The following is a 13261-nucleotide window of genomic DNA, read 5'->3' as shown; positions in this document are numbered from 1 at the left end:
CAAAACAAGGACTGTCCTGCCCTGGGTTCCAGGCCTCTGCCTCTTCTGTGACATCCTTCCATCGCAAGTAATGCAATGAAATGGCAGCCACAGTAACTGCTGCCAAGGTCTGTTTAAATCAGGCCTGCTCCCTTTCAGTCCCGCCTTTGCTTCTCCTCTGGCAGCTGCTAATTGGCTGCTCAAACCACCATCTAGCCAATTAGCAGTCTGTCTCTGTAAAAATCAGGGGCTGTAACTGCTTCCCTTGGGGGATAGGATTACGACAGTCCCAGTGTCCATTTCCCACTCCTGGAAGGAAAAGCCTGCCCCTATTTTCAATAGACAAAGGGCATGAACCAAGTTTCCCATTTTAATGTCCGTTGGGTATAGAGGACAACACTCTTCTTTGTTGTTAAAGAAAGAGGAGATTCCTGGTAGCTGCAGCACTGGAACTAGGAACCTGGAGCTCGTATTCTCAATTGACATTTGCACTTGGGCTTCCTATTGGGAACAATTTCAAGTCTTGACTAGGTCATCTATGGGAGGAAAGGAAAACTGATAGGGTGGAGTCCCTTCCGACATCACTCCAACTTGCCTCCTGGGCAGTTGATCAAGAAGCAGTGATAACAGAAAAGGAGACTAGCACTATCCAGGTATCCTGATAAATGAGGATGAAGGGAATTAACTGGGAAAGGGAAAGCAAATAAAGAGAAGAAAATAACTGAGGAGTTATAAGATTTAGATCCAAGTTAATAATGCTTTTTGATAGTGGATTTGAGTTCCTTTTTTCTCCCCTAATGTAACCAATAGGAGTTTTGTTGCAGAGTTTTTTTTAACTAAACTATGCCATAGTCGTCTGAATGAAAATTCTATTAAAACCAATGCCTAACACACACATTGATACTTTGAGTCTGAATTACTTGAATACTCTGGGGAAATAGCTCATTTTTAAATTAAAAATGTTTGAATTCCAATTCAATCTCCAGCTAAACATTGTACTGCAGATCTATAATTTAACAAAGAAAACTACCATTTTAACAAGCATAAGTACTTGATACTTTTTTAAAAATTAGCGTTTAGCAACTTTCCTACTAGATATTGGGAATTACTCCCTGCCCTTTATTGAACCCATGATGAATCAGTGATTTCATTAGAACGGAGGTTGATAGTTATTATACAGGGCGACTCAATCCATCAGGTTACGTCCAGGCAGAAAAATCGAAAATTATTTCTAATTTCTCAATGTTCCCCCGGCCAGCCACCATCCTCTGTCAACTCCAACTTATTTCAACTCAAATGTTCATACCCTATACTATACATAAACCTACTTGCCTATTAAGAGTGAAGTACAATGGATCTTTGTCCCCAAACCCATAAATCTCGTTTCTCTTCAAATCCGTCCATGACCCCTCAACAACCTCTTCAATTTTACAGCGGTTCCAATTCCCTTAATTTTCTGACTTTGGCCTGTTATGCATCTGTTCCCCCTGCCCCTGACCCTCACTCCATATCTCAAGATTAGTGGCAGAGCTTGCAGATGCTTTGGCCTTACTCTCTTGATTTTCCTCCCTGAATTCCTTCACCCCTCCCTCCACATTTAAACATGCTCTCAAACAAGTTTTTGTCAAAGCTTTCATTCATCACCTTAGCTCAGCTCCCATTGTTTTATCTTCTTTTCCCATTTCAATTCTTTTTCTGCGCTTCCCACCACCCGCCCCCCCACAACCTCCACCATCACCTATTAAAGTGCTGTCCAAAGTTTTTTCTTTGAAGTCAATATATAAATGCAAGTTGTCAGTCTTTTAAAATATGCAATTTAATTCCTGTTTCAGTCTCTTACCTGTAATAATAAAGTTAATATTTCTTTCATCCTTTCCTACTTTGTTTAAAGCCAAGCAGCGATAAATTCCAGAAATATTAGCTTCAGCCACCACCAGAACACTAACAGTCTAAAAGAAGAAGGTGGAGAAATACAATCATGTACATTCTATTAATCTTCTCATCAAATGGAAAATTTCCTTTAGTAATGGTGTGACAGGTACAATTATTCAATGGTCCTAGTTATTCATTTACATAATTGTGAAATTGTTATATTTCAATCCTTTGAAAATGTTTTATTCCAAAACAATGATATTGGTAGAATAACAGGAAAGCTTTCTCTGTACAACCATTACATCTTTATTGTTCTGTTCCTGCCTTTGAATATGTGCAGGCAGATTTGATTTGTGTCACGCTTAGCAATAGCTGAGGCTGGTTTTGTAACATCAGTTCCAGCCAGGTAATACTTTATTTATATTGATCTACAGTCCTCCTCCTCAGAAGAGAGCTCTGCTTACTCCAGGTATGGATACAGGTGGGAATTTCTTCACTCTAAACCCTTATATCAACTCTCGATAGCTTTCAAACATGCTTAGACAGTACTGTCATGCAGTTTAAAACAAATAATGTGAGGCTGCCTCATCCAAAGGGTCTCACACAGCGATCCTCTGAACTCACGTTTAATGCACCTCTACAGTTACACTTTATTGTCACTGAAAAATTTCAGTATAAATGTACCATTTAATGATGTAATGTAGCAAAAAAGTTCCATACACATGTAGAGTGCCTCAGCTCCAGTAACCTCAGGACCGAGTCCATGCCGGATCTCGGAACTAGCTGGTTTTCGGGGGGGAAGAAAACCAGAACCCATTAACTAAGTGAATAGGGGACACAGTATGATCTCCCTTCTTTTGGGTGTGGTGGGGTCAAGGTTCACTAAACCATCCCGAGCGTGGGAAATAAATGTCCGATTTTCAGACACTTGCCATTTTTAGGCTAGCTGGATTTGAGGTACTCTACCTGTAATAGAATTAATAGTAATGGTAATCTGAAGTTTTAGCTTGAATTGAATACATATTTGTTTGTTTCAGTGAATACTGTTTTTTTTGGGAACTTGTTTTGTATCACTTTGCTGTTTTTACCATTTTCAGCTATTATCAACCTCCCTACCTTTCAAAATCAGCAATGGGACATTGGAATTCTCCTTGTTGCATTCAGTATTATAATTATTATCAGTTTAGCCCTGAAGTACAGCAGCATTAAAAAATGGACACCATTTGATTTCGTTGTCCAAAAGAAGAATGATCTCAGGATAATCCCAAAGCGCTTTAAAGCCAATCAAGTACTTTTGGAGAGTGGTCGCTGCTGTAATATAGACAACCAATTTGTGTAGAGCAAGATTTCAGAAACTGCGTTGAGATAAATGACAAGATTATCTGCTTTAGGTGTTGGTTGAAGGATAAAAGTTAACCAGGACATTGGGAAAACTCCTCTTCTCATAGTTGCTTAGTAGTACAGAGCTTGAGTATAACTAAAAATAGCCAATTTAAATGTACATATAGACTGTTTCTCCCTTAATGATATGTAACTCAAAAAACTGGACTAATAATCTAGAGGACACAAGTTCAAATCTTACCATGACAGTTTGAGGGGTCAGTTAAAAACATTTGGAAATAAGAAGCTGATATCAGTGAAGGTGACCATGAATTTGCTGAATTATCATAAAACCCCAACTGCTTCACTAATCCCTTTTAGAGATGGAAGCCCACCATCCTTAGCCAATTTGGCCTATGTGGAACTCCAGCCCACATCAATGTGGTTGACAAACCAGCAAGCCATTCAGTTACCATCACCTTCTCAGGACAATTAGTCATAGGTACCCTGAATAACGTTCCTTCTAAGCTGTGTGGCCGCAGAGCCACTAGAAGGAACCTAAAGTCCCCACGTACATTTGCACAAAAAGTTTAAAAGAGATGCACAGGTAAACAACTTGCCCACACACTTCAAAAGAATAGAGAGAATGGGGTTCATCCCCAGAAAGAATAAAAAGAAGTTTTCAAAAGTTCTTACTATCTGCCAGGCTTTTCTTAAAAAGAGTAATTCTGCTCAACCAGTGCCAAAACTGTTCCACAATCAACCAGTAGAAGACACATTTGTGATGACACAGTCTGGATAACATATGCTTTTATCTCCCTCTCAAAAGCTATCCACCCAAGAGCTGTTGAAATTCATCCCATGTGTGGTACAGAGATTTAAGTGATCAGCAGCCCTGGACCTTGAACCTGAAAGCATTCAATCATAATTTGCAATGACAACAGACTGGGCGTTTTGGCAATTGAATGATCCATGACTTTAAACTGTTTTAAATATATATACTGTGAGTATCTCTAACAGAATGGCATGACCTTTGGGGTGTGGGGTATGGAAACCTTATCTCAGGAAAACAGTGATGGAGCTTTTTTTAATAGAGTTTAATAATTTAAGGGCACTATCTCTGCTATGCTATAATTACTTTGTTCAACTCTTCTCATTTGTAAAGTAGTTTGTGCGGAAATGTTGCTAAAACATTACGGTCATCATTCTGCTTTAATCAGAGCGAATTTGTGCTCATTTCCTGTGCTTTCCTTCAACCCTGATATGTACAATCTTTAATTATTAGGGGGTCATATTAAGGAGAACATTAATTACATTACTATCATTATGTAGGCCATTCTGACAAATCATTTGACCTACAATTCCTTGATTTCAGGGACTTAGTTTCATACAATGTTTTACAACCAGTGATAAAAGATTGTTCATGGCTTTGAATAGAATTGCACTATTGAAATATTGTACATATAAAGAAATGTTTAATGACATAATGCAACATTAATGTTGTTTTGAATATATAAGTGCCTTACTGCAATCACCATGCAATGTAGAGATAACTAATGTCAGTCTGATCAGTAATTTTCATTGTGTAACTCGGCAGAATTTTAAAAAACTGCAGTGCTACTGTCAACAAGATTTTACCTTTTCAATGGATTTCAACTCTAAGAAATTAAACAAAGGCCACAATTCCTAAGAACACTAGATATTTAGGACATCCTGTGGCAAGATTCTCTGAGATTCTTAGGGAGTCATAACATTCATTCGATTCCTCTGCTAATATAATTTGGTCATTCGTACAGTTAATAAAAAATGGCTTAGCTCAGTGACCATTATGTCTGGGACTCAGAGAGTAAGAGAAGGAGGGGAAAAAAGCACAAATTTTACTAATATAGTGGTCAGTAGTCATGGTTCCAAGTCCCATTAAATACTCAAGAATATCATCTTGTGTGCAATTTCAGTGCATTACTGAGGGAGCGCTGCATTATCAAAAGATAATGCCTTTTAGGTGAAATATTAAACTGAGATCATGCCTGTCTGTTCGTATGGACATAAAAGATTCCCGATACTATTAAAAGAACTGTGCCCTAGCCAACATTTCTCCCTAACCAATACCACTAACAATATTCATTCATTTGCTGTATGTTGAACCTTGCTGTGCACAAGATTGGTAGCTATGCTTGCCTATATAATCACGATGTACACTTCAAAGTAACCAATTGATTATAAAGTGCTTCAGGACATCTTCAGGATACAATAAGGTGCTATATGAACACAAATTCTTTCCTTTTAAAATATTAGAAGGTCGGAGTGAGAGAATAGAGAGAAAGAATGAGTGAAAAAGACTTGTTTTTTCATTGATAATTATTTGATGTGAGTGTAGAATTAGTATATTATGGTTCATTGGGATAATATTCAAAATAACACTTCCAATTTTATTACAACACTGGGACTCCAGTTACATGAGCACAGACCTGAGTAGCAACAGCAATAGCAGAGGCTGCAGGAGTATAAAGAAAGCAGGAGAGAAGGCTCAGGACAGGGAAGAGCTCCAAGGGTGAGTAAATTGGGTGAGTAAACAGTAAGTAATTTCTTTCTTTATTGCAGTCTATAATCAAAGACCCAGGAGGAAAGGGAGCATGAGGTGATAAGTGAGTAGCTGGTGAGTTTTTCTGACCAGATCAGGGACGGGTCTTAAGTTTATTTTTGTTAAGTTTAACTACTTACCTAATAAATAAAGGCATGGCAGGGCACCTCAGTCCTGTTGAATGCACATCCAGTGCCAAATGGGGACTCTAGGATGCTTCTCATGTCCTGGACAACCACATGGGAAGGAAGTGTTGTCAGCTGGAGAAGCTCAATCTCCAGGTTTTGGAGCTTGAGGAGGAGCTCGTGTCACTGCGGTGCATCCTGTGAGGCTGAGGACTATGTGGATAGTATGTTTCTGGAGGTGGTCACCCTGCTGCTTAACAGTATGCAGGCACAGAGGGAATAGGTGATCACCGTTCAGTCAAGGAAGACCAGGCAAATAGTGCAGGAGTCCCCAGAGTGCATTTTGCTCTATAACCAGTATTCAGTTTTGAATACTGTTGAGGGTGTTGATTTTTCAGACGGAATCTAATTTAATTATGTCACTGCACTTTGACCTACATTAATGACTTAGACTTGGGTGTGCAGGGCACAGTTCAAAAATCTGTAGATGACACAGAACTTGGAAGTATTATGAACTGTGAAGAGGCCAGTGATAAACTTCAAGTGGACATAGGCAAGCTGCTGGATTAGGTGGACACTTGGCAGATTAATTTAATGCAGAAACATGTGAAGTGATGCATCTTGATAGGAAGAATGAGGAGAGGTAATATAAAATAGAGGATACAATTCTAAGGGGGATGCAGGAGCAGAGGGACCTGGACATTTATGTATGTAGATCACTGAAGGTAGCAAGGCAGGTTGCGAAAGTGGCTAATACGGGATCTTGGGCTTTATAAATTGAGGCACAGTGTACAAAAGCAAAGAAGTTATGGTGAACCTTTATAAAACACTGGTTCAGCCTCAACTGCAATATTGTGTTCAGTTCTGGACATCACATTTTTGGAAGGATGTAAAGGCATTTCCGAGGGTGCATAAAAGATTTACAAGAATGATTCCAGGAATGAGAAAATAGATTGGTTATGTAAATAAATTGGAGAAGTTGAGGCTGTTTCTTTAGAGAAGAGATGAGAGGAGATTTGATACAGAGATCTGGATAGAGTGGGCAGGGAAAAACTGTTCCCATAGGCAGAAGAGAACCAGGGAACACTGATCTAAGGTGAATGACAAAAGAACCAAAGGCAACATGAGGAATTTTTTTTAAACAATGTGTGGTTAGGATCTGCAATGCACTGCCTGAAACTGTGATAGAGACAGAGTTACTCGTGGCTCTCAAACGGGAATGGATAATTATCTGAAGAGAAAACACTTGCAGGGCCATGGGGAAAGGATATATGAGTGGGATTAGCTGAGTTGCTCTTGCAGAGAGCTAGCAGACACCGTGGTCTGAATAACAGCATTCTGAGCTGTGAACATTCTATGACTGTATGATAAGCCAAATGACCATAAATCTTCTGTTTCTATGAGAGCTGACCCAAATGCCATCACATTCAAACTATTCTGCACTGCATTCATTTGCAAAATAATGCATTGAATAATTTCAGAATTACATAATAAGAAAGAACTTGCATTTAGAAAGCCACTTTCATGACCTCAGAATGTTCCAAAGTGGTTTATAGCCAAGAAGGTACTTTTTGAAGTGTATTCACCATTGTAATGTCAGACATTTGTGCTCAGCATGATCCCACAAACAGCAATGACCAGATAACCAATGTCAGTGATGTTAGTTGAGGGATATATATTGCCCACATTACAGGAGGAGCACCCAAGATCCTTTTCAAAGAGTGCATGGAATCTCTTGTGTGAACCTGAGAGGGCAGGTAGGACCTCAGTTTAATATCTAAAATAAAAAAATGGCACCTCCAACAGTGCAGCACTCCCTCATTACTGCACTTAAGATTACCTGAATTGTGCACTCAAGTCTCTGAGGTAACTATAAAGCCCAGTGTTTTTGATTACCTTGTTTTTTTCCACTAATCCAAAGCAATTTGTTATGTAATTATATTTAAACACATGTTTAGTGATGAGAAAGGAAATTATTAACAGCCCATGCAGCAGGTGAGAATTTACTGCGTACCTTCAAAATAGGGCTGGTTCAGTTCCCAGTTGAGGTGGAAATCATAGTATACAAAAGATAATTAAGTAATATAAATCAAAGTCAATGCAATCTCCTGGACTAGTTTTGATCATCTGAGAAATTTTCTTGATTATTTTTCTTCTAAACTGGCCTAGATTTTAGCCTGGCCAAAGAAATTGTATGATTGCTGGTAGTGAGTGGTGCAGAGAATCATAATGCTAAAGGCACCATGAGACAAGTTCAGTGAACCAGCTGGTCTTATCTGTCCAGCATTTTCACATCTAACATGATCCCATTGTAAATGCCAAATATTGACTGAAAATGTACTATTCAAGCTATGTATTTTCATGTTTTCATGCTGTACTCTCAAACCCATTTGGAAGTGTGTTGAGATGAGCTAAGTGCATTTCATATACATGCCAGTGGGAAGTGAAATCTTTATTCCATTAGTTAGGGTTGAATTAACTATTAAATCCATTCCCAGAGGAGAATAGATGAGAAGTACCATAGAAAAATCAAGGCAAAAATTTATTTTCCAAAAACATAAAAAGCCTTAACTCAAAGATCCGTTGATTAAAAGTGTTAAGGCCTACAATCTTATACACAGATAAAACTGGAAGTTTCCCATGATGAAGGTGCAATTGTTTCTGTGTACCTTGCATCGGTTGGTTCTAGAATGGCTTAAGCATGGACATGGAAATAGGTGCCCTGCCCTCTCAGGAGAGATGTTGAATGTATGTAAGAAGACAAGAACATGAAGAAGAACTCAAAAGCCACAGTAATGCCCGGGATATACCAAAGTAATTCTACCTGCAGACAAAATCACATATTTATAATATATTTGTAAAGTATTTGAAACGATATTGGTCAGAATTGATGTATTTGTAGATGCACGTTAATTCCTAATATATACCTTATATTTCCCTTCCAGTAATTCTGGTCTTTCACTTATGGCATGAATCTTATTTCCAGGCATATTGATGTTGCTGCCAAATGCATCCAGAAAAACAGCGCTGCTTTCAGTCTCTGATGCTTCACACCTGGAAACAGCATTTAAAATTCATTATAGCATTGATCAAATGTTTACATGATTTCACTTAAAATTAGGTCTTAAAATGGAAACCACTGACCCTTTTAAAAAGCTAACTTTTAAAAAACTAATGTATACAAGATACCAATAATACACCATATGGTTTCCTAAAGATATGGATTCCAATAATCTGAGATTAAATACTTCTTCCCTTATTTGTCTACCCACATATTGTAGGTGAGCTCCCTTTGAGAGATATGAGAACTCACCCATTAGTGAGCATTTTTTGTCACTAAATGGGGATTCAAAGTAGATGCCCTGGAAATATTATTTAAACAAGAAAATCAGAGAAGGAAGGTCATTGTTCTATTTGAATGTTCTGATTGAATTTTTTTTGAAGAGGTTACTAAAGTAGTGGATGGGGGCATGTCTATGGATGTTATTTATATGAGATTCCAGAAGGCAATTAATAAAGTCCTTCATAAAAGACTGTTAGCTAAATTTAAAGTACATGGAATTGAAAGCAAATTATTGGCCTGGTTAGGACATTGGCCGAATGGAAGGAGACAGAGAATAGGCATAATGGGCAGATACTCTAATTGGGGGGGGTGTCACTGGTGGTGTCCTGCATGGATCTGTATTAGGACCTCAACTATTCATCGTTTTTATTATTGACTTAGATGATGGGATAGAAAATGGCACATCCAAATTTGCTGATAGGCAGCATTGTAAGCAACGTAGATAGAAGCATTGCCCGCACTGTGGAGAGCCATGCAGGTCTGCAATCGGGCTCGACAGCTGCATTAGAACACACAACAGATGACTGTAAGCACACAAGAAATGGCCTTTTTTGATAGCGAAGGAAAACCAATGACGATGAGATGCAAGTTAACATTACAGAGAGATATTGATAGGTTAATTGAATGGGGAAAAGCTGTGGCAAATGGATTTCAATGTAGGAAGAGATGAGGTGCTGCTCCTCAAGCTTGTGCTGAGCTTCTTTGCAACACTGCAACAGGTTGAGGACAGAGACATCAGCATAAGAGCAAGATGGAGAATTAAAATGACAGGAGACCAGAAATTCCAGTCATCCTTATAGCCTTCTGGATTCAACACAATTTCTGCCCAATTTTGTTTCCTCTTCTCTGCACGTTTTGGTCTTTTGTTTTTCCCTTGTTTTTGCTCTTGGATAGATTCAGTTCCTAAGGACTTATGAAAGACATGCAATTGACCTGAAACGTTAACTTTGTTTCTCTCTTCACAGATGCTGCCTGACCTGCTGAGGATTTTCTGATTTTTATTTACTCAGAAAATGTAGATCACTTCTATGTGAACTCAATACAATTAAATATTTTAATCAGTTTGTTTGTGCCTGATATCTGAGGGATATCTTGTGGTATTTGTTAAAATATACAATGTCTTGCCAGCTTTTTATGAATTTAGCCACCAATCACTTCAATCTCCTTGATTTCAGTCACTTTTTTGAAGGCACATTGGGATCAGTTTGTTGAACGAGTTTGTCTGAAGCCTTCAAAAATAAATAGCAGATCAGATAGTTTCTAGAAACACTGAGAAAAGGGCACTAAGAATTAAAGATAATATTAATAGAATCAAGAATATTAATTGCACCATAATTTAGCAAAACAGTGTCTCAACTTCCAACTTCGGAGCAGGGCCAGATACCAGGCCCCGCCCACTGTGTGACATTCCCCGGGGGACACTAGGTCCCTGCCAGCAGAGGCCATTGGTCAGGAAGGACACCGGGCAGGGATTGGTCAGCCCTGGGGGTCCTTGGGATAAGAGGCAAGCTGGAGTGGAGCCTGATCTTGGAGTATGGGCTGAAGAAGGGGCGGAGCAAGAAGCCTCATGGAGAGAGGGAGAGTAGGGCAGTAGCAAGGAGCTGGAGCAGAAGTTTGAGACTGGTGAGTCACAGCATTGAGGAGCCAAGGCCATGAATAGGGCAGACCAAAGGCTCTGACAGTAGCTCGAGTGCTGAGAAGCAGGAGGGGAACGAGTGAACAGCTGCTGGAGACCTAGACAGATCACGTGGACAGCACCGCTGAGTTTGAGAGGTCACGAGAAGAGAAAGATCCCCTTCATGTCTGGGAGACAAGTTTATCTGGGTCACATGATCACTGGAAATTAGCAGTTGGAACTCCACAAACTGAACTCTACTACCCCGCTGTTTAGAGATCAAGAGTTAAGCTCTCCATGATATCCTGGTGGGTCTGGAGCTTCGGCTGTGAATATCCATTCTAAATAGCTAAGTTTTTCTGTTAATGTTTATAAAGATCTGATGTCAGTGGAATAAAGAGTCCCTGTTTTATAATCTTCTTGAGTTTGTGTGCGTGAACCTTATGTTACATAAGCTTAACAGCTACTGAAACAATTATGTTACTTTATAATACATTTGTTTAGAAGTTAGAGATCACATCAAAGTCTAGAATAGTATTACTCTGCCACTTTCTGAAAACAGGATCATGTGAGATTGTGTAACTGAGATAACTCAATATCAACTCATGCCTCCACCCACCACCCGCACCCCCCCACCCCCAGTCTCTCACACTCTCTATAGCCATTCACCCAGTATCCACCATAAGCAAACCTCAGGAGCCATGTGGAGGTGAAAAAAGTAAACACAGCTCTCACTCCTACATACTTGATAGCAACAAAAATCCCATTCATAAAACCTATTCAAAGCTTTTAAATCACGTCTTATAAAAACAAACAAGCCTCTATTCAGACTCCATCTCAAAGACAGCTAATCCTTTAATAGCCTCTTTAAGCTGTCAATCAACTTGTGAACTCAGAACCCCCTGCTGAGATAATTGTGGTTTTGGAAACTCAGCCTTGCATTCATAATGACATAATTAAATCCCTTGGGAAAATGTCAACAAAGAGTTCTATTGAAATTTTAGGACCAGATGCTACTATTTTTCTAACCTATGTCTGTCAATCAAAGCAGTCTAGCATGGTGGCACACACTGAATGACAGCTGCAGCCTATTTTTTTAAGTTTAAAGAGCAGGGTGTTTAAAAAACTTCAGATCATGACAGTTATTCAGACCTTATCTGCCCTTCAACAACATTTACATCTACTCCATCAATTTGTGACTCCCACACATTGGGTTAAGGCCCTTGCAACAGCCAAAATGGGGTCTGTTTGAACTCAGCATTGAGGCCCAGCTGAGTTTGGGTTTCCTTCCTGTGTGAATGATGCCTTGCCCCTTCAGCCTACTGGAAAAAATTGGATCTGTAGGAAATAGAGGCAGGACTTCTACGCCCACATCCCACACAACATTTTTAAAGGTGTGCAGAGTCTTCCTGAATTTGCATAAATCTGGCTTGTAGATCACATTTAGAGAAATATAATTTGGCTGAACTCAAGTTGCCCTGAATCTAAGTTGTTGTTATTATAAGGAGCGTTGTTATTATAATGTTGGATATCAGGCTGGATTTTACGTTTTTCAGCAGGATGGGGGAGGCAGAACAGAAAGTGAATGGTCTGCTTGCTCCTGGCTCCGCCATCCCAGAACATCAAATCAAGCATCAGTTTAGGTTGACTATGGAAAAGGACAAGGAACAATCCAGAGTAAGAATTATTAATTGGAGGGCAGCCAATTTCAATGGGATGAGAATGGATTTGGCCCAGATAAATTGGAAGCACATATTGGCAGGCAAAACTGTAACTGAACAATTGGCTGCCTTTACAGAATGACAGAATTACAAGACGAGATTGTTCCCCTGAGAGGGAAAGGTAGGGTGAACAAATCCAAAGCCCCTGGATGACAGATGTCAGGTGGATAATATAATTAAGAACCACAGGCTCAATATAGAAGGTTCAGAGAGGAATTGAAAAAGCAAATAAAAGAAGCAAAGAGAGAGTATGAGAAGGGTCTGGCAATTAACATAAAAGGGAATGCAAAGATCTTCTACAGGCACATAAATAGTAAATCTCGGTGCTGAGGAAGCTTTCAGGACAAAACTAATAGTCACTTGGGCAAATGCAGGTTAATTAAGAAAAACAAGTATAGATTTGTTCAGGGCAAATCATGTTTAACTTGCTTTAGTTTTCTGTTGAAGTAACAGAGAGGATTGATGAGGATAAAGCTGTTGATGTGGTGTACATGGACTTCCAAAAGGCATTTGATAAAGTGCTGCCCAACAGACTTGTGAGCAAATTTAGAGCTCATGGAATAAAAAGGACAGTAATGGATATGAGATTGGCTGTGTGACAGGAACAAAGAGTAGTGGTGAGTGGCTGTTTTTCGACTGGAGAAAGGTTTATAGTTGAGTTCCCAAGGGATCGGTGTTAGGACTCCTGCTTTATAATTAGGGGAA

At 39.3% G+C, this 13261-nt stretch overlaps 1 protein-coding gene across 2 annotated transcripts in view; it reads right to left on the bottom strand.

Annotated features, from left to right (window-relative positions):
• Window positions 1–13261, bottom strand: part of flt1 (fms related receptor tyrosine kinase 1) — a 248293-nt gene that overhangs the window by 107266 nt on the left and 127766 nt on the right. For both annotated transcript variants that reach the window (XM_078545377.1, XM_078545376.1), the window contains exons 11-12: window positions 8805–8931; window positions 1820–1928 (exon numbers count right to left, since the gene is read on the bottom strand). In XM_078545377.1, coding sequence (XP_078401503.1) covers window positions 1820–1928; window positions 8805–8931 — 236 coding nt within the window. The remainder of the gene's footprint in view (window positions 1–1819; window positions 1929–8804; window positions 8932–13261) is intronic.

This window comes from Cetorhinus maximus, chromosome 7, assembly GCF_964194155.1.
Source record: "Cetorhinus maximus chromosome 7, sCetMax3.hap1.1, whole genome shotgun sequence".
Taxonomy (NCBI): domain Eukaryota; kingdom Metazoa; phylum Chordata; class Chondrichthyes; order Lamniformes; family Cetorhinidae; genus Cetorhinus; species Cetorhinus maximus.
This window is presented reverse-complemented; position numbering and strand designations above follow the sequence as displayed.